Source organism: Delphinus delphis, chromosome 2 (genome assembly GCF_949987515.2).
Source record: "Delphinus delphis chromosome 2, mDelDel1.2, whole genome shotgun sequence".
Classification (NCBI taxonomy): domain Eukaryota; kingdom Metazoa; phylum Chordata; class Mammalia; order Artiodactyla; family Delphinidae; genus Delphinus; species Delphinus delphis.
Window position 1 is genome coordinate 176,497,297 of NC_082684.1, and position 20,880 is coordinate 176,518,176.

The 20,880-nt window shown below is 41.3% G+C and overlaps 1 protein-coding gene across 2 annotated transcripts in view; it reads right to left on the minus strand.

Annotated features, from left to right (window-relative positions):
• The window catches only part of MTPAP (mitochondrial poly(A) polymerase), a 33,636-nt gene extending 23,198 nt beyond the window's left edge, over positions 1-10,438 (minus strand). For both annotated transcript variants that reach the window (XR_009518510.1, XM_060006364.1), the window contains exons 1-4: positions 10,276-10,438; positions 5,309-5,481; positions 4,548-4,781; positions 3,265-3,489 (exon numbers count right to left, since the gene is read on the minus strand). Coding sequence is in view for 1 of the 2 variants with exons in the window: in XM_060006364.1 (XP_059862347.1) it covers positions 3,265-3,489; positions 4,548-4,781; positions 5,309-5,481; positions 10,276-10,429 (786 nt within the window). In the remaining variant the exon portion in view is untranslated. The remainder of the gene's footprint in view (positions 1-3,264; positions 3,490-4,547; positions 4,782-5,308; positions 5,482-10,275) is intronic.
• Positions 10,439-20,880: the final 10,442 nt, after the last annotated feature.

Genomic DNA, 20,880 nt, shown 5'->3' on the forward strand with positions numbered 1-20,880 from the left:
TCATCCAGCCAGCCGTCTCCACCAGGAACTGCAGCTGAGGTTACGAGGCAACCACGTGGTTGAAACAGAACTCAGAAGCTTTGGGGCGGGCACAGTCTACACCATGAGGATGAAAATGTAAAGAAGATCGAAGCGGGTGGGGAGAGGGGAGTGAAGGGAAGGAAGATATTAAGTAAATCAAATACGTGGAGAAGCAGCAGAACCCTTCGTGGACTCTTGATTGGTTATACTTCCTAGTGCTGTCCTTTCCTAAGACTCACCCACATTCCTGACCCTGGGCTCTGGGATGCTTCCTCTACTTCTTTTGTTTGCTTGTTTAAGCTGCTTTGGGTTGGTTTCTGTTATGCACAACCTAAGAATATTACCTAATATAGTTGGCAATAAAGTGAGGAAAAAAGATACCGTCCCCTGTCTAACAAATAAAGCACTGGTTAAGTAAATTATGGTACATTCGTTCAACAGAACATTCTGCATCCATTGAAAAGGATGCAGTAGACTGAGATGCTGAGACACTATTAAGTGGGGGGAAAAATCACGTTAAAAGCTGTATAGATTATATTATAATCTCTTCCTAACTGCCCTCAACTCAGGCTGAAGAATAAAACAAGCCCAGAGAACCACACACCAAGGGGGAGTGCTGGGACACACGGAGCACCAAGAGGTAAGAGGGAGAGGCTCACACCTGCATACAGTGGTCAGGAAGCTGCTTTATGGAGGATGAGTTTAAGAGTGCTCCTGGTTTTTTAAAATCTATTCTTATTTATTTAAAAATAAAAAAAAATAAAAGTGTTCCTGTTTTTCATGTTTCATTTTTAAAATGTTTCTATTAGCAAAGCTATTATCATCTTAAACAAGCATATATTTCAGAGTATATGTTTATAACAACACTGCGTAAGTTAAACCTACATACGAAATAATGTTAAATTGTTTAGTGAGACTGGAGCGCCGTCTTTTAAAATATCTTTTCCTAACAGCTCTCTATTTCAGAAATCTAAGATCCAACTAAGTTTCCAACTCCTTCCTCTGCTTCCAACAGAAAAAAATGTATTTCTTACTGTCTAGCAATCCTCCAAACACCCCATGAGCTGGCATTACAGCACTATGCCAATTTTATGGCTAGGAAAATCGAGGCACAGAGAAGGCAAATAACTTTCCCAGGGTCATACAGCTGGTAAGGAAAAGAACTGCTATTCTGCCCTCCCGAGCCCAAGCTTTCACCATTACAGCACATTATAATGCACTTCAATTATCTGGCAAGGTCTTTTATTTAATATAAAAATAGCCTAAAATAATTTAAGTGTCCCTGCCAGGAATTTAATACAATTTCAAGGACATGTTAGTCTTAATCTGACTGACCCGTTTCACTTTCATGTGTTTCGTATTTCTTGGCCAGTTTCAACTATGTAATTACATGCTGAGCAGACAAAGTATGGCGGGCACTGTGTGGGATGAGAAAATGAACACACGTGGATCCTGCCCTGCCCACGCTTAGGACACAGTGAGAGACACAGATCAACCACGAACTAAACGTAACACAGAAGGAATCTGGAGACAGAAGTATGAGCTACACTCCAAAAACGGAGTGACTAATTTTGACCGGAGCAGAGGAAACAATCAAGTATGGTTTAAGACGGTGGAGTCAGAACGAGGCCTTGAAACCCGTGTAGGAATGGTAGCCAGGCGTGGAAGGGAAGCGCACTCCTCGGTGAAGACACAGAACGACGGTTCAGTGGCCATTCATACCCTAAAAGTGCCCCACAACTGGTAATTAAATGATGTGATTGGAAAACCGGGTGTGTGAAGATAGAGAAAGACAAACGATTACTAAAATCAATTATGAGACAGATCATTTCAATTCTGTGTTAAAACCAAGAACTGTTCTAAGCTTGTGGATGATCCAGTCTGTGTTTTAAGATAACCCCAGCAGAGACTGAGGGCTGGAATACCAAGGCATGACACGAGAAGCACGTGGAAAGCAGGATGTTGCTACAACCATCTAAGTGAGAATTTATAAGGGACCGTGTCACTATAGCTTTGAGTATGTAAATGAAGAGGTAGACCTGAAAGATTAGCTTAGGTATCTTCGCTTAGACGACAGCAAATGTCAGGAAAGCTAAAATGCCACTGATTAACATGGGACACATACCTAAGAACTTTTATAAAAACTTATAAAGAATATTTACAAGGAGATGAAGATAAAGTTTTGTTTTCAAAATGTCAAGTTTGAAGTTTCAACTGGACATCTACACAGAGATGATTACTAGTTTGAAATACATAAGAAAGAACAGTCCTAAAAAGCTAAGATTTTACAAAAACACAGAAGCCTTTTCAAATCAAAGTTGTAATGAAATTAAAGCACCTCATATTGTTTGGGATGATGACAGACACACTGATTAAGTTTACTCTGCCAGACACACATGTTAATAAGAACATAAATGGGATATACAATTTCTAAACTGTAACAGGAAGGGAGGAAAGGGCAGACTAAAGAAAGAATCCAACAGGAGGAGGAAAGGAAAGGAATGAAAAGCAAAGAAAAAGCATAGAAAATAGGAAATAAAAAATAAGACAGTAGAAATAAATCCAAAAATTACCAGTCATAATAAATAAGAAGACTCCCAGACTGGAGTAAAAGCATAGAATTCAGTATCTGCTATTTATACCCGAAACGTAACAACACATGTGAAGGCTGGAAATGCTGATGCAGGAGGAGAAGGTGCGTGAGACAAGTGACGAGCCGCCATCTTCACCAACAAACAAGAATTGAAAGAAAAGGCATTTAGAGATGATGGACAAAATTTAATGATAAATGAACAACCCAATAAAAAGGTATAATAATCATATACCTATATGTAGCTAACATAGTCTGAATAAAACAAATATCAAAAGAATTCTGAGAAATGAAGAGAAACAAAAATCATGAGATGTAAAAAGCATTTCACTAACTAGATCACGCAGATGAAAAAATTAGTTAATACACACATAATCTGAATAACACAGTAAGGAACCCTGGCCTACCCCAAAAAATTCTCAACCCTCAAAAAGAACAATCATTTTATTACATGTTTAAGATATTCACAAAAAAATGATAACATTAGACCAATACAAAGGAAGACTTTACAATTCCAAAGAATCAGCATCAAACAGACCCTATTCTTTAACCATATTGCTTCTTAAGCTTAGAAATCAAGTTGTAATTTTATTAAATCCAAAGATTTCCTTTATTTTTTCTGACAACGTTGTGATTTAAAGAAATGTAATTACCTTGTGAGTACTAAATTTTTCAATTTCATCTAGATCCAAAAACATGTCCAAATCACATCCTAATTTTCCAAAACTGTTCACTGAAGAGCCAAAGGGTCTGACGGTGCAGTCCGGAAAATACGCAGCGGCTACATCTTCAATAAGAGAGCAGGTGAGATATCGGAGCCTGGTGTTCTCCTCTGTGAGCTGGAATTCCCTCAGGAGAGTGTTCAGCTGATCATCGACCTAGCTGGCCAGAACAAAAACAAGAGAATATAGAAAATGTTAAGGTCACGTGAAATAATTGTCATTTTACTTCCTGAAATTTGATGGCTCAGGAGACCTACCTTAAAAAGGCGCAATCTTTTTACATGTAGCCTTAAAAGTGGATTTTACAAATGCCCTTTAAAAAGCACTAAGGAATGAGGACACCAGCAAAAAACAAAAGTTGCCTAGAATTAAAACTACTGTTTTTCTTAGGCCATGAGTATAAAGTATTGTTTTAGAAAATGCAAACAGTAAAATGCCCCAGTAGAGGAGGTCAAAGCAACCACAAAGCTGGACATTTAAATGAAGTTGGGGGGAGAGAAGAACCAATGTTAAAGGCAAGTAACACCAGAAATAAGCAAGGCTCCGAGGAATGCAGGCCCAAGGTCCCCCAGTTCCTCCGAACAGCAGTCCTGTATGTTCCCTAGAAGGCTGGTGATAGAACGATCACACACTGTGAAGGCGCATGCTGGAGCTGAATATTTAAAATGAAAACCACAGCCTTAAATGCCCACATTTGAAAATAATATTGAAAATAACTGAACTAAACACTTAACTCAAGAAAAATAAATAACAGAAAGCAGAGGAAATACAAAAGGTTTTTTCTTTAAAAATTAGAAAATCAACCCCCAAAATAGTATTTTGATAACTAAAACCATGAACATATTCTTGGAAAGGACTAGCTAAACCTTTGACAAGTCTGAGTAAGAAAAACCAAAACTACTATAAACATTACTAGAGCAGAAAAAAAGAGATAAAACCAGAAATAAGGTATTTTAAAATTTATAAAAGAATGCCATGTACGATTATATGCCATGTTGACAAGAGAAAGAAAGCCAGAATAATCCAAAGGCCCAAAACTTTGGAAGAATGTGGTTCCTTCTGAGGATTACAAATGGGATATGGTGGCAGGGAGTAGGGAAGGATTACTTTTACTTTTCATTCAGTAGGAATATCTAATAATAAAAACTTACAATATACAAAACAAGTCAAACACACACACATATCAAGTCGGGGAAGGACACCTATAAACTTACACTTTCTGCACAACAAAGTAATTCAAAAAGCTTCTTGCTTGAAGGAGAAGACTGATTCCTACATCGAATACTTGATTGCTCAGAAGTCTGGTTTAATGGAGTCTTCAACTTTAAATTGAAGTAACGTGATCTGAATGGAATTGCAGCCTCTGTGCCCAGGCTTGGAGTGCGAGTTACATTCTGCAGCGAAGCTACGCTTTCCTTCTGACTGAATTCTACAACAGCATAAAGACCCTATACCAAAAGCACGAGAAGAACAGAACACATTTCAAAATTCTATTTTTAACACAGTATTTTAGTTCATATTTCAAAGCAATTATCATAACAGGCAAAATACTAATTTTTAAAATTTACAATGATACACTTCTAACACGAGCAATGGTTTTAACCATTATAAGCAGATTAAGAAAAGGAACATTATAAAGTGGTATTAGTTAAGAGAAGCTGAAAATAATGCTGAAATAGAAAATTAAAAGGCAAAACAAAGATCTCCCGCTGGCTTCTACACCTAAGGTAATGGAACGATTTAAAGTATTCAAATTATGAAATGATTCAGGTATAATTACGCTTATAATTCTGTGATACTCCTATAAGGATTTCTATTCTCATATCAAAAAAAATCTCATTGAAGAAATTTAGACAAAGATAGATGCAGGATATCAAAAAAGAATCTAACTTTACCATATTGCAGAGGCAACAGAGCAAAAAATAACTTTAAAAAAAGTATGAATGTTAAGTTAGACTGTTTTTCAAATACTTACAAAGCTTTCATAGAAGAAGTGGTTGTTAATAGATCCATGTTGGGATAAGTACTTGAGAAACTTCTTCTCGCTGATTTTATTTGGGCAGTGGATTAACACAGTCCGCTGCGCCTGTTCTCGTCTCTCTTTTTGCACCTCAGAGAATCTCTTTTTTGGAGTCCTGTCTTCAGAGCCTATGAATGAGACAAAGACATTCCCAACACACACACGTAAAATTCAAAGCATCTCTTGGTGTGGTATATACAGATTTTACTCCTGACCACACCAACTTCATCCTCATTCCGTCTGCTTTCTTCTCCTTGATAAGGGGGAAGCTATACTATTCCCAGTCTTCCTATTACCATTCTCTTGTGATTACCATTAAATTGTCCACTCTGTTTTGACTGACTATACTCAATGCAGAGCGCTAAAAAGGGAGCACTCCACAAAATTTTAAAAGTAAAACCACTTCCACAAATACACACATACAAAGTCTGTATAAGCTGTAACATTCCAAAACCTGAAAAAAAATGATTACAAGCCTGAGCGCAACGAGACAATGAGTTTAGAAGTTTAATGTATTACAGTAAGTTATTAGTTTTGGGGACTTCCCTGGCGGTCCAGTGGGTGAGACTCTGCGCTCGCGATGCAGGGGGTCCGGGTTCGATCCCTCACTGGGGAACCAGATCCCACACGCCGCAGCTAAGAAGTCCGCGTGCTGCAACTAAAAGATCCCACACACCGCAATGAAGATCCCCACACTGTAACTAAGACCCGGTGCAGCCAAAATTAATTAATTAATTAATATTTAAAAAATAAAATAAGTGATTAGTTTTTCTCTGTAAAGGGTCCTGATCTGGCTCAAACAATTAACAATGAGTTACCCACTATCATGTGCTCTGCATCACAGGGAAATCTGCGAGCCCGAACCCTAGCTGCTGCCCATAAAGAGCTCATGATACTTTTTACTACAGAAATAGACGGGTTTTTTTCCCCATTAAAAACCATCCGGGGGTTAGGGAGTTTACAATCACAGGAAATGCAGGCAAGAGCTGTGACAGGCAAGAAGTAAATACTCCACTGACCACAAAGGAAAGATCAACAAGTGAACTAAACACAAGGAAAACGAAAATCATTCATTCAAGTTCTAATTCCAAAGAGGTTAAATGTAACCGATGCACAGAAATCAGCAAAAGCTTTCAGTCTCATCTTCTTTCAAAAGGTCACAAAACTGATGGATACAGGAAATACTGCACACACACTGAACCTTCATTTCAGCAAACCCCAAGACATCCTCATGGTCAAGACAGAGGAAGGCAGGCAGTACGCGCCGGTGGGACCCTCCAGCCTGCTGGGCTGCGTCCACCTGGAGGCAGGTCTCCGCAGAGCACTCTTGGCCCTGCCCTACTCCACATTTCTAACAACTGATCAAACACACTGCGCGTCTTCCCTACACTCACTGTAGAGATGCTAGACGTGCACCTCCTAAATACGCGTCCTCTCCTCTCCTCCGGACGCCAATTCTTCCACATCAATCTCTCATCTCAGGCCTGGAACACAGCAGCCTGATCGCTAAACTGGTCTCATTCGCTCCCGTCTTGTCCTTCTCAAGCCACTCTCCACACTGCTGCCGAAGTCAGCTTCCTAAGGTAATCGTTTTCAGAGAGTCTTCTTCTCTGACTTCCCTGCCGCATCCGTGATGAGGTCTGAGCCCCACAGCCCGGCTATGAAGCTGCCGGCATCTCGGCCCCCTCCTCAGCCATGTCAACCTCAGCCCCACCTCCTCCACGATGCTCACGCACGCTGCCCTTCACAGGGCACCACCACACACACTTGAACTCTTCAGTCTTCTCCTCTCTGGCTGGAATGCCCACCTTCTCATTTTCTGCCCTGCAAACTCCCATTCATCCTCCAAACTGTGCTCAGCTCTGAGAAGAGCTGACTGTGCAAGGCAGAATTGCTTCCACCTCTGCACTACCTCACTTCAACATCTATGGAAGAAGGTAAGTCACGGTGCTGTGTTTACGTAACAGCACGGAAGAACGTCTGTCTTCCAGGCTGAGGGCAGGGACTACTCTCACTCACTTGGACCTCAGTCTGCTGACAGCCCTTCCAACTGGTCCTTCTTTTTCTTATGGTCCAGGCTTTCCTCACCCGCTTTTCCAGCTGGAATTACCACCTCTATCTTCTTGTCTCTGATATTTACCGAGTCTACACTGACGTCCAACTGCTTACTGTAAAAGTCAAGTCAAGCTGTAAACTTTCAGAGAGTAAAAGTATAAATCCTCCCCTTGTTCCCTCCAATACCCACTTATTAGGTGCGACATAAACATATACATTTGTATCTCCCCGGAGATAAACATTTTTCACACAATTACTGAAAATGTACTATACATTCTCTTCTGTAACATGCTTTTAAATACTTAATACATAGTTGATATCTTTTTGTGTCAGTAGATATATATTTACCTCATTTTTAAAATAACTGCATAAACATGCTTAGGTGTTTATGGTAATTTAATCAATCTTCTGATAAATACGGAGATGGTTTACCTTTTTCACTATCACAAACAATACTGCAATATCACTGGTATACAATGTTTTGCACTATTATGCAGGTATCCCTGCAGCTGGATTACTGGGGAAGCGCAGGACTGCGTGCGAGAGGGAGACAGAGAAGTGTGATGACAGATGGGGCGACAGGCTTGAACAGGACTGACGGCTCTAACCTTGAACAGCAGTAGGCACGACGGAGTAGACGGGACAAAGTCATGAGGGGGACAAAAAGTTCAGGTAGCATAAGTACATGAGCTTGCAAAAGGCTTGTCAAATCTACAAACAACACAAAGTTGGGAGGAAAAACTAATAAGTGTTAGTATTTTAAGACAGACTCAAATTTGCAACGGTCTTGATAACAGAATCTGAAAACCATAAGCACAAAACACACTGTCCTGCGTTTAGAATTAAAAACAACATAAAGACACAAGCACATAATGGGGGGGGGAATTCAGCCAGCAGTAGATGGACAAAAGAAGACCAAAAGTTTGATCTGATGAAGGCTCAAAATGAGCCAAGGGAATGTCTTAGCTTCCGGGGTGAGGAAAGGGAGAAGACTCATATAGATATCAAATCCAAACCCAAGGGGGTAAGAGCACTTCCTTCCTATTTACTGGTCAGGCCAAACTTTTGGCAACGAGTTCTCACACTGAGTGAAAAACTGAACTGGAGATTTCTCAATTTCCTTCTAATTATAAAAGTATATATGCTTCTAACCTAGGGGTAAGACAGGAATAAAGACACAGACCTACTAGAGAATGGACTTGAGGACATGGGGATCGGGAAGGGTGAGCTGTGACAAAGCGAGAGAGAGGCATGGACATATATACACTACCAAAGGTAAGGTAGATAGCTAGTGGGAAGCAGCCACATAGCACAGGGAGATCAGCTCGGTGCTTTGTGCTCGCCTGGAGGGGTGGGATAGGGAGGGTGGGAGGGAGGGAGACACAAGAGGGAACATATGTATATGTATAACTGATTCACTTTGTTATAAAGCAGAAACTAACACCATTGTAAAGCAATTATACTCCAATAAAGATGTAAAAAAAAAAGTATATGCTTCTAAGTGAGTTATAATAATCACCTTCTTCTCTTTAAAAATGGAAAAGAAATTCAAATGAGGATTTTGTTACTTGTTATGCCTCACAAGAGGCCCTGGATATTTAGCCAGTCATATTATCCTAATGATACAAAATGAAACACATTTCCTGAGAAAAACGACAAAGCTCTACTAAGTGAAGCCTTGGAATCAGAAGGGTTTATTCTCACCTTTGCTACTGAATAGCTAAGCATGATCCACTTACCAGCCAGCTGTACCAGCCTGTTTCCACATCTATAAAATGGAGTAATAGTAATTCCTTCCAAACCTAGTTCACAGAGTTTTATATCTCAAAGAGCATATGAAAATACTCTAAAATTTAAACCACTATACCCATGTTAAATCACAATAGCTCCTTTGGCAAAAGCCTTACTCACATTTTCAGTCACTTAAGAGTTTTTAACAGAAACAGCTTCTACTAAATACAGTCCAATCACCATTTCAATGAACTGTCATGGTAATTGATATTTCCAACGCTCTGTCAATTTGAGTCTCTCATACAGTCTGATGAGGACAGCAACCCTATCATTTACTTTACGGGAAAATACCGTACTTGTTTAGCCTTCTTTAGAACTGTTCCCACAAATAATCTCATACCTTAAAACTACAGCTCCAAGAAATGGTAGAAATCAACACCTTTTATTTAACAGCGGGGCTCGAGGTCTAACTTAACTCAGCGGCAAGTCCCTAGGCTCTCTGCGCCTCTGTCTCCATCTCCAAAATGGAGACCGTGATACAATCCTGCCAGATTGTTTTAAGAATAGTAAATAACATAAACGCAGCTCTTGGATCACAAGAGGGGGACTGGGCTTCTCAACACACCAGCCTATAAACTTACAACGCCTGCCTATTCCAGCCCAGGCAAATCTGTTACCAAGCTGATTCTTGGTAGAATCAGAAAAATAAAGCAAACGTCAGTAACTGCAGAGGCAGAGCCTCCACTGGAGGACCAGGGGTCCTGGTTATTCATCAAGGCTTCACTCCGCTCGGCCTCCATCGGCAACTTGCGAGCATCAACCTCAGTTACATCCGTGAACGAAGAAGCGACTGGCTCAACTGTGGCATCACTACCGTAACTGGCAACAGCGTTTCGTCCAACTGTCAGACACTAGCAAACTCTGCTCCTGGCCTGCGCTGCGGAGCTCTGAACGACTTCATCACCGGGCACACAGTCCCCGAAGGAAGGAACGTCCCACACCACGCCGCCGCCACGCCGCCGGAAGCACGGCGGCAGCCCTAGGTTCCCCGAGCGAGGCCGGGACACTGCCGTGCGGTCCCCCCGCCGCTTCCACCGGCCCTGCGCCCGCCCGCGACCCCAGCCCCGGCGCCATACCTGTCTCCGAGCTCCCCGAGGACTGCTCTTCCCTCCCGAGGGCTGCGGCCACCGTTCCCGGGCAACTGAGAAGCCTGCAGAGAGGACGCTGGACTTGACTTCTCCGAGCACGGAGGCGCAAACTGGTCAACAGCCCCAAACCACGAGCCGCCATCGTCAAAAGTGCAAGAGCGCGGACGAAAGGGCGGCGCTTCCGCGCATGCGCGCGGAGGAGGTGGGAAAGGATGGGAGGCCTAGAGGGTCAAACTAGGCGAAGGACGCTCGCTTATACAAGCGAGCGAGTTGCGGCTTGAATGAGGCTTTCGCACGTGTCTGATTTCCCCTCTCCCACGGTTCTCTAAAAGAAGGCTCCCAGGAGAACGAGCACGCCACCTACTTTTTCAAACTGAGTCATGAAAATAGAACCAGAGAGCAAGGGCATGAGGAAGGAGCACTGACTTGCGAATCTATACTTAGAAGATGATAAACGACACTTTTTCTTTACCAAACACTGTTCTAAGTGCTCTACGTGGGTTGACTTTTTTAATCCTTACAACAAGCCTGTGACGTAGGAACTCTTATCTCCATTTATTTACGGGGAGGTTAAGGCATAGAGACGTTGAGTAACATTCCTAAAGTTCTACAGCCAGGCAGGGGCGGAAATGGAAGTTAAACCTAGGTTTCCTTATACAGGGTTTTTTTCTTTCCCTCCTTTCCTCCCCTTCCTTCCTTCCTCCCTCTCCCCCTCGCTCCCTCTTTCACACTTTCTGTAACAGTTTGACTGAGATTTAAGTCATATACTACACAATTCACCCCTTTAGGTGTACCATTCAATGGTTTTTAGTATATTCACAGAGATGGGCAATAATCACAGTTATGCTTAGAACGCTTCATCACCTCCAAAAGAAACCTTGTGCCGGCTAGCTACCACCCCTAATCACCAACACTCCCCCCAGCCCTAAATAACCACGTACCTATGTGTCTCCTCGGAACTGCCTTTCTGGACATTTCATACAAGTGGAATCATACAATGTGTGTTTTTTTGTGACTGGCTTCTTTCACTTGGTATAATGGTTTTATGGTTCTTCCATGTTGTAGCATCTATCAGTACCTTATTCCTTTCTATGGCTGAATAATACTCCATTGTAGGAATATGCCACAGGTGGTTATCCTGTCATCACTTAAGGGGCATTTGGGCTGTTTGTTTTGGGTTGTTTCCACCTTTTTGTGCTGCTTTGAATTTTCATGTACAAGTTTTTGTGTGAACATATGTTTTCACTTCTCTTGGGTGTATACCTAGGAGTAGAACTGCTGGGTCATATGTTTTAACTTTTTGAGGAACTGCAGGCTATTTTCCAAAGCAGCCGCATCATTTTCACTCTCATCACTAGCGTATGAGTGTTCCAATTTCTGCACATTCTTGTCCAATACTTTTCATTTTCCATTGTGTTTACTTATTCCATTCTATTTTTGCTCAGTAGAATTCTAATTATAAAAAGGTTTTATAATAAACGTGTCAACATATTAATTTAGCCATTAAAAATTAAATATAGGGTTCTTGAAGGATAATGGTAGCGTTTTATTCTTTGAACTGTGTGGTGGGGCTACAGTGGCTCATTGTTTTTGAATTCTCCTTACCACACCCATGTTTATGAATGTTATTTTGTATCTACTCAATGTTTAATAAAAAGTTACACTCATCTGATTCTTTTCTTATTAATGACTGCTCCTTTGGAAAGGCCAGTGCAAATACATTCTGGTCCATAAGTTGGAGGTCCTGGTTAGCTGAGGTCAGTTCATTCAGGTTTCTCTACGTCCGTCAGTAATTACCCGCATGTTGCCAAGGAGGAGGGTGGATGGGGGAGAGATGGAATGGGAGGTTGGGACTGGCAGATGCAAACTATTATGTATAGAATGGATAAGCAACACGGTCCTACTGTATAGCACAGGAAACTATATTCAATATCCTGTGATAAACTATAGTGGAAAAGAATATGAAAAAGAACATATATATATATATATAAAACTGAATCACTTTGCTGTGCAGCAAAAATTAATACAACATTGTAAATCAACTCTACTTCAATAAAAAAAAATTCCCCCCATAGATTCTCTTAAACATGGGAAAAAACAACCAAACTTCGAGGTATTACTGAATATTTGTTACAGATGGCAAATCAATAACAAATAACAATAACAAATAACAATAACAAAGATGGCAGCCTTAATCTATTGACTTACGATTTTACCTTCTATCATGGATTGAATTGTGGCCCCACCAAAAAAAGATATGTTGAAGTCCTAACCCCCAGGACCTCAGAATGTGACCTTATTTTGAAATAGGGTTATTACAGATGTAATCAGTTAAGATGATGTCTACTGGAGTAGGGGAGGTGAAACTGGTGTCCTTATAAGAAGACAGCCATGTAAAGTCAGACACACAGGGAGAATACCAGGTGATAACAAGGCAGAGATTGGAGGGATGTAGCCAAAAAACAAAGAACACCAAAGTTGGCCAGCAAACCACAGAAGTTGGGAACAGACAAGAAAGAATTCTTCTGTAGGTTTCAGAGGGAACATAACCCTGCTAACACCTTCACTTTGGATTTCTATCTTTCAGAACGGTGAGACAATAAATGGGAAAGTAGGGGCTGAGGGGCATAGAAATGAGAGACTTTTAGCATCTCGGTATTTTTTAAAAAAACAAACAGGTATTATTTTTATCATTAAAAAGAAAAAGGAATCCTATGCAGGTTGGAAAGCCAATAGAAAAAGAATTAGCGAATTCTTAAATTGTGTCTACATTTCATATGCCACTAAAATACTTTTTACACGGTAAGCTAGTCTTTGATAAAATGTGAACGTGTGTGATATAAGGCTCCAGAAACCGTATATTCAGGTTGTGCCCATGTAATTATTAACTCCACACTCTTTCACTCTCAAAAGTGTTCCCATTCGGATGATAAATTGTCCGGCTACCTTACTAACGCCCTTTCAGATCCTGGTTTCCTGTTCAAGTCACCAAGAAGGATTTTCACATTCAAAGCTGAATATATCGACTGAGAACAGCTCAGCAAGCAGAGAGGCCAGGGAAAGCTTTACTAGCAAAGAAAAGCAAACTTATAGTCACTGGGATTTTGAAAAGAATGAGCCATCACAATCTTGCAATTTCTGTGAAATTATGTTTTTTATCTATAAAATCATGAAAAGTTTGCATTCTCTACAATATTTATATTTTTGCTGCAATAGAAAAATAACACTTTTCCTCACTATAGAATTAAATTAGTCAGCCCTCTCTATCCACCGTTTCCACATCTGCAGGTTCAACCAATCACAGATGGAAAACATTTGAAAAATAAAATTCCAGAAAGTTCTAAAAAGCCAAACTTGAATTCTCCCCATGAAAGCAACTCTTTACATAGCATTTACAGTGTATTAGGTATTATAAGTAATCTAGAAATGATTTAAAGTACAGTTAGCTCTTGAACAACATGGCTTTGAACTGCATGAGTCTACGTAACATGTGAATTTTTTTCAATAAATATATCGGAAAGTTTTCTGGACATTTGTGACAATTTGAAAAAACTTACAGGTGAAACTCATAGCCTAGAAATATCAAGAAAAATAAGAAAAAGTTTACGTTATGAATTCATAAACTATATGTAGATACTAGTATATCCTTACATAGGCATAAGGTGAGTGATTTTTTTTTTAATTTATTTATTCTTGGCTCCCTTGGGTCTTTGTTGCTGTGTGTGGGCTTTCTCTAGTTGCCGCGAGTGGGGGCTACTCTTCGTCGTGGTGCGCAGGCTTCTTATTGTGGTGGCTTCTCTTGTTGCGGAGCACAGGCTCTAGGCGTGCGGGCTTCAGTAGTTGTGGCACGTGGGCTCAGGCTCAGTAGTTGTGGCTCACGGGCTTATTTGCTCTGCGGCATGTGGGATCTTCCCGGACCAGGGCTCGAACCTGTGTCCTTTGCACTGGCAGGCGGATTCTTAACCACTGCGCCACCAGGGAAGCCCTAGAAGCTATCTACTTAAGAAACTAAAAGCTTCTTTTAAAATCATATTCTCTTTTAGTTAATCTTTATGAGTAGGTTGTAGAAACCAGGGAATCAAGGTTGGCATGATGTTCTGTGACATACAATCGATGAAAATATGAAAATTGATCATCTGACAAGCCAGTTGTTAAATATATTCAATGTGCTCATTATATAAACTCCTGCTCCAGAAGTTCAAGCCAGGAGGCCTTTGGTGAATTAGAGCCTGGGTATCAGCTGCCCATCCCAAACACTCACTAAAATTCAGTCTTAGAATTCGTTGGGATTTATAATGGACAAATACGACTGCCAAAGTATGTCTCATGGTTATATTATGCAGGGAGATCAACTGTTCCCACGCAGTTTCACAGAAATGATGATAAACTGTTTCCCCAGTTCATTGGTATCTAGGAGGTCATCCCCTGTCAACCTTTAAAGCAATCGCTCAGGCCGTTCTATTCAGATCGGCGGAGCCCCTTATCCCTTCCCTGAGTCTGTCTATCTCAGGTTGTTCAAGAATCCCAGGCACAGGCTTCTGCCAGCGGACGGTCTGGTCAACCGACACCGGGAGAAAGAACTGAGGGAATCTCATCAATTCTGACGACACAGGCCTCCTTTCCGCGGATGCTGTTTCTATTATGGCCACACGAGGTCACTGTTGGAAACTGGTGATTTCAAGCAGTGCAGCTCAGACCCCTCCAAAGCTGGCGTGAAGCCCTGCTTACTGTTGGGGTCTCAACGTCCCAGCAAAATAGCTTACCTTCATTTTTAACTTACTCTGGGCCCGTATTGTATGCTGTCTAATTGCATCGTTTAATTTAAACCTCACAATATGCCTGTGTTAAAAAAACAAAATTCCACCGAGTATATTTGAAGCTCTGATTAGTTTCATTCAACGGTTCCTGAACAGGGCAGCACCCAACCTTGCAACTAAAAGGCACCCCAGGGGGTTATACAAAATGGAGAGTTATTATAGAGAGATGGGCGGGACAAGGGAGCTATTAACAAAAGAAAGGAAAGGATTATTTTCAGGCCAGGACACTTTTTTGGGGGGGCAGGGTGGGAAGGGAATAGCAGGGATTTTAACAAACAGCTGGCCTCTTCCTCTGGGGGGCCGCGGGGGGAATGGACTGGGCCCACTTGATAGAGGATGTCACTGGTGCTGACCAGGAAATTCCAGACTGGTTGATTACGATTACATTTCCAGGGGAGGTTGAAACTGCAAACAGGTGAGGTATTAAGTCGAGGCTTGATATCCTGGGCTTTAGCCCAAGTGATGCCATTCTGGGCCTGTAGTTTTTCTCTGTAACACCTGTGGATTTTATTATTATCCCCATTTGATACCTGCAAAACTTGAGATGTAGAAAGATTACATAAAATGACTAAGATCCTTTGGTGATCCTAACCCAGGTTTGACTGACTTTAAGTCCGTCCTTTCTACACGTCCTTGCTTTCTGACCCGGTAATTCCATTTCTAGGAATCTGTCCTAATTAGAGGTGCACTTAAAGGTTTACATACAAAGATATTTGATGCAGAATATAATGGTAGGAATAGTGGAGACAATCTAAAGTGCCACCAAGGAGGGACTAGTTAATTTATAATCCATCCATGGGTGAGAATATTAAGATTATATTTATCAAGTGATTAATTATTAGCGAGTCACAGTTCTAAGCATTTTGTTTTTTGACTCAGTTAACCCTCGCAAAACCTTAGGATATCCATATTATTATCATATTTCATCTAACCTAAGACATCCTCATTATAAGACACTCCATTATTTTATGCACCTCTAAGAAAAATCTGCCAATTAATGTAGGACACAATGCTTTTTAAAAAATCGTCAATGGAGAGGTGCACTCTGATTTCAGCAATATCAAAATATGGGGAAAATGTTCATCTTAGAATTGATAAAATAAACTATTATCATCCTCATTTTATGGGTGAGGAAACTGAAGCATAGATTAAATAATTTGCCCAAGGTAAAAGAAAAAAAAAAGGCTGTGAGTAAAGGTAGAATAGTAATTAGGGTAACCAACAGTCCCTGCCTGGTCAATATCTCTTTCTTTCTCAAGAAAAAGTATGATATTTTAACAGTACTTTTTAAAAACAACAACAGAAGACCCTTAAAGAAAGAGTAGTTCAGGCACCTCCAGACACATAGAGGGCTTTGGTACAAACCTCAAATCACGGGTAATATTTCTATTAGGACCACAAGAATCTCTTCTATTAAGTGAACTAAACAGAGCTCTGAGCTACAAAGTTGCCTTAATTGAAAGTGTTTCGTATCTTCATTCCCCCTGAGATGCTTTATATAAAGCAGTGGCACTGACAGCTTTTCTCTTTCTCCTGTGACTTTTTTTTTAAGTGGCTGCTGCTGTCTGGGGAACATGAAGATGGAACATTAGGTTGAGAGTCCTGTACAAATGCTTATAATCAAATGTTTTCAAATGTGAACATAGGCTTTGGAAATGTGATACCGATGGTCCTGCAGGTCCTGCAGTTTTACTTCGTATATTTCACACTAAGTGTTCTTTCTCTTCGGGGATGCTAGGATTTCTGAAGTTGGTCCAGGGACCTGATTCTTGCATCAGAAGCATTTGGTGAGCTTGCTAAAATAGAGAGTTCTGGGTTGTACCCCCAGATTTACTTAATCAGACTATCCGGGGTGGGATTCAGGAATCTGCATTTTTTTACGAGCTGTTAGAGTTAGGTATGCTCAAGCTTGAGAATCACTGCTCTGTGTGTGCCTCTGGGTGTGTGTGTGTGTGTGTGTGTGTGTGTGTGTAGAATCCCATGGAATTCTACACTTTTCTGAAGAAGTTGTTTAGCCCATGAAAAAACACCTCATCTAATCTAGTCATTGCTAGAGTTACTATGTACTTTTCTCCGTGGAGATGCTTTTTGCCATATTTGTAATGCAGGGGAGGAAAACTTTTCCTCTTTCCTTCTAAGTTCTTTGGCTGATCTAATCATTAAATTGACACAAGACACACCGAACAGAAGAAAAGCAAACTGAATTTTTGTATGGAAGGAAGTCCATAAATATATGAGACTCAAAGAAGTGACTAAAGCAAGCAGCTTTTTTTTTTTTTTTTTTGGGGGGTACGCGGGCCTCTCACTGTTGTGGCCTCTCCCGTTGCGGAGCACAGGTTCCGGACGCGCAGGCTCAGCGGCCATGGCTCACGGGCCCAGCCGCTCCGCGGCATGTGGGATCTTCCCGGACCGGGGCACGAACCCACGTCCCCTGCATCGGCAGGCGGACTCTCAACCACTGCGCCACCAGGGAAGCCCAAGCCAACAGCTTTTATACCTTTTAGACAGAGAAACAGTAATTCGTGAAGAATCCACAACACGAAGAAGTGTGGGCTTGGGGCAGTAAATTAGTAAAAGCAAGTGAGGTTTGTTTCCACAGCCTTCTCAGCCTCGAATTCCCTGTCTCTGGTGATAAGGATGTCTTTCTACCCTCCTGGTACAGGGAGGATAACTTCACATGGGACACTTATTTCCTGCTTCCAGTGGGAAAAAGGAGGGTCAGTGTGTCTTGTACCAGCTGTTTTTCAAGTGAACTTAATTCAGAATAATCAATACACTAAATTGGTATATTTTGAGGTGGCCTATTTTACTTCCTCTTAATAGTAATAATAATAATGGCTATATTTGCCTATATTATTTTTTTTTTTTCTGTGTTGGGTCTTCATTGCTGCGCATGGGCTTTCTCTAGTTGCAGCGAGCGGGGACTACTCTTCATTGTGGTGCGCGGGCTTCTCATTGAGGTGGCTTCTCTTGTTGTGGAGCACGGGTTCTAGGCGTGCGGGCTTCAGTAGTTGTGGCACACAGGCTCAGTAGTTGTGGCTCATGGGATTAGTTGCTCCGCGGCATGTGGAATCTCCCCGGACCGGGGATGGAACCCGTGTCCCCTGCACGGGCAGGCGGATTCTTAACCACTGCACCACCAGGGAAGTCCATGCTTATGCTATTTTTTTTTTTTACTTAGATTACAAAGAGTTCTACTGATTCACTTATAGGTGAGTTTTCATTGTGATCCTGTCTTTAATGATGAGGTCCATGACCTTAGATGCCAACAAACCCATGAACTCAGACACGTAGTCACCAGCACAGAAATATTCATTTTTATTCTTGCCACATTTAATGCTAACTCATATCTTATTTTCTTAAAAAAAAAAAAAAAGGAAAGGCAAGAAAGAAGAAAGAAAATTTCTTTGAAGGGGCAAGAGGGAAGTGAGATGGTGGTACCAGGTTTCTTTCCTCTGCAGGCCGGTGTCCCTTCTCTGGGCCATCTGTCACTGGCTGCATTGCCCACACATCTGGAAATGTTGTTGCCAACAAGCCACAAGAATGCCCTTTTCTGGGCAGAAATGCCTGCCAGGGGCTGCAGAGCAGAGGAGAGCAGCCTTGAGCTGAAGGGGGCTGGTATCTGGGAAGAGTGTGATTCCCATCCTTGGGATGCAGCCGCATCTTCTCCCTGGATCCTTCTCCCACTCCTGCTTGGTCTGTGGGATATCCCCAGCTGGGATAGGAAAAGAGCAGCCTGCCTGAGGAGCCTCAGAGCTAAAGGCGCAAACACATTAAAATTCGGCTTCTTCCTGTCTGTTTCAGTGTTCTAAAAAAATGAGCACTCCGTGGAGATCTCTGAGACCTAAACATGGACCTTTAAATGGACCTTTCTAAAGAGATTCTTAAGATCTTCCTAACACCTCTGCAAACTCTGTAGAACAGTCGATGGTTTCTTAGTTGGGTATTTCCTTCAAAATGCCCTGGCTGTGATCAATTTCAGATAATTTTCCAAGAACCCCAGGGAGATTTGCAGAGGGATAATCCAGTTCACTGGTAAAAATGATACCACTACCACACAGCTGATGATGCAATAAATAAAGCAAGTGTTAGAAAACAGGCTCCAAAGAAAACCGGAAGGTTTGGTTACTTAAAGAGAAAAACCACAGCGATACAGCTTCGAACTGCTGGGTTGGTTACCAGGTTTCTCCACACACTGACCCAGGGTTTCTGTTACTAACCTGAGCCCTACTCAGTTGCAAGAAAAACCCAACCACTGGCAAGCTTGGCTCTATTTCCCCTGTGTAGAAGATGTTAACTTTTATCATTCTACGTATGCTATATTTTCCCCTTATAACCTCTCCCTATTTTCTCCATTTAAACATTGGAATAAAAACCACATTTATGATGCATCCTGGTTTCATAAGTAAGGACACTAAAGCCCAGAAGATTAAGTAGCTTTTCCAAATCACACAGCTAGGGAATGACAAGGAAGAAAAAAAAGAAAAGAGAGAGAGAAAGAAAGGAAGGAAGAAAGAAAGAAAAAAAAAAAAAAGAAAAAGAAAAGGCATCCCGATGTTATGTAACTGACACTAAAACCCTTGTTCTTTCTTTCGCCCCAGACTTTGCATCAGGGAAAAAAAAAAGATACCAGATACTATGTCATTGATTATATTTGATTACAGTGTATTTATGGGAACAATATAGAGCAACATTTCTTTATATTATGCTTCTCTAAAAGGAGACGCATGTTATAGTAATAATAGATGGGATTTGTGGGTGACAAAAGTTAGCCTCTAGACATATTTCTTCTCTTTGCTAGTAACATGGTTTTGGCTAAGTCACCGCCCTGACATCATCTTCATCATTTATAAAAGTGAAGGTGTTAAATTAAATCATCTCTAAGATCTTTGCTGACTTTGAGACTTGATCGCCATCAGCTCATAACAAAATTGAAGCCTGGATTTAAGTGATCAACAGCTACACCTACATGGTGACTTCTGACCTACATCAGGCTGCTGTCATCTACATCGTCATCTTTATGTGAGGGGCACATTCTCAGAAAGGTCCTCTCTGAACTTCGCAAGATCCAGTTCATAAGCATCTTTCACTTCCCTTTACTTCCTCCACCTTGTTCATTTCCGTCATGGTACTTGTCAGAAGTTGACCTCTTATATGTGTTTGTTTCTTCAGTGTTCTGCTGTCCCCAGGCTACAGGTTCCCTGAAGGCCATTGAGTTTGTCCACTGCTGTTTCCCAGCACCTGGAACTGTGCCTGCCGTACAGTACTCACTCAAGTGTTTGGTGAATAAACAAATGAGTGAGCAAATTGCCTTCTGAATAGTGTGGTGGTTACTCTTTGCTTCTCACTTGCAAAGCTAATTTTAGAAGCAGTCGCCAGGGGTAAAGGCAACAAAATCTTAATTTCTGTGCATTACAAAAAAAAAAAAAAAATCAGAATGACGTTCCCTACAGTGTTGACAGTAGTCATGGCTGACCTGAGTATTGGGACAGGGGGCACATTCCATCATCTCTATTTACCAGAATGTCTTTACTGAACATAACTTGTTTTGCCATCAGATTGAAATTTTTACGAAGTACAGATTCTTGGTGTGATGTCTAATTTGGAGTTCTTTGGGGGGCAGTTAAAGCTACAACCTGAGCACCGGGAACAGGGGCGCCTACATGTGGTGTGTCTGGAGCTTCTCCGACTTTATTATCTACGGCTAAGGACAGGCATCTTACTTTTCCAGCCCCTCTCAGAGGTCTGTGCCCTGGAATATGCTCATGAATCTTGG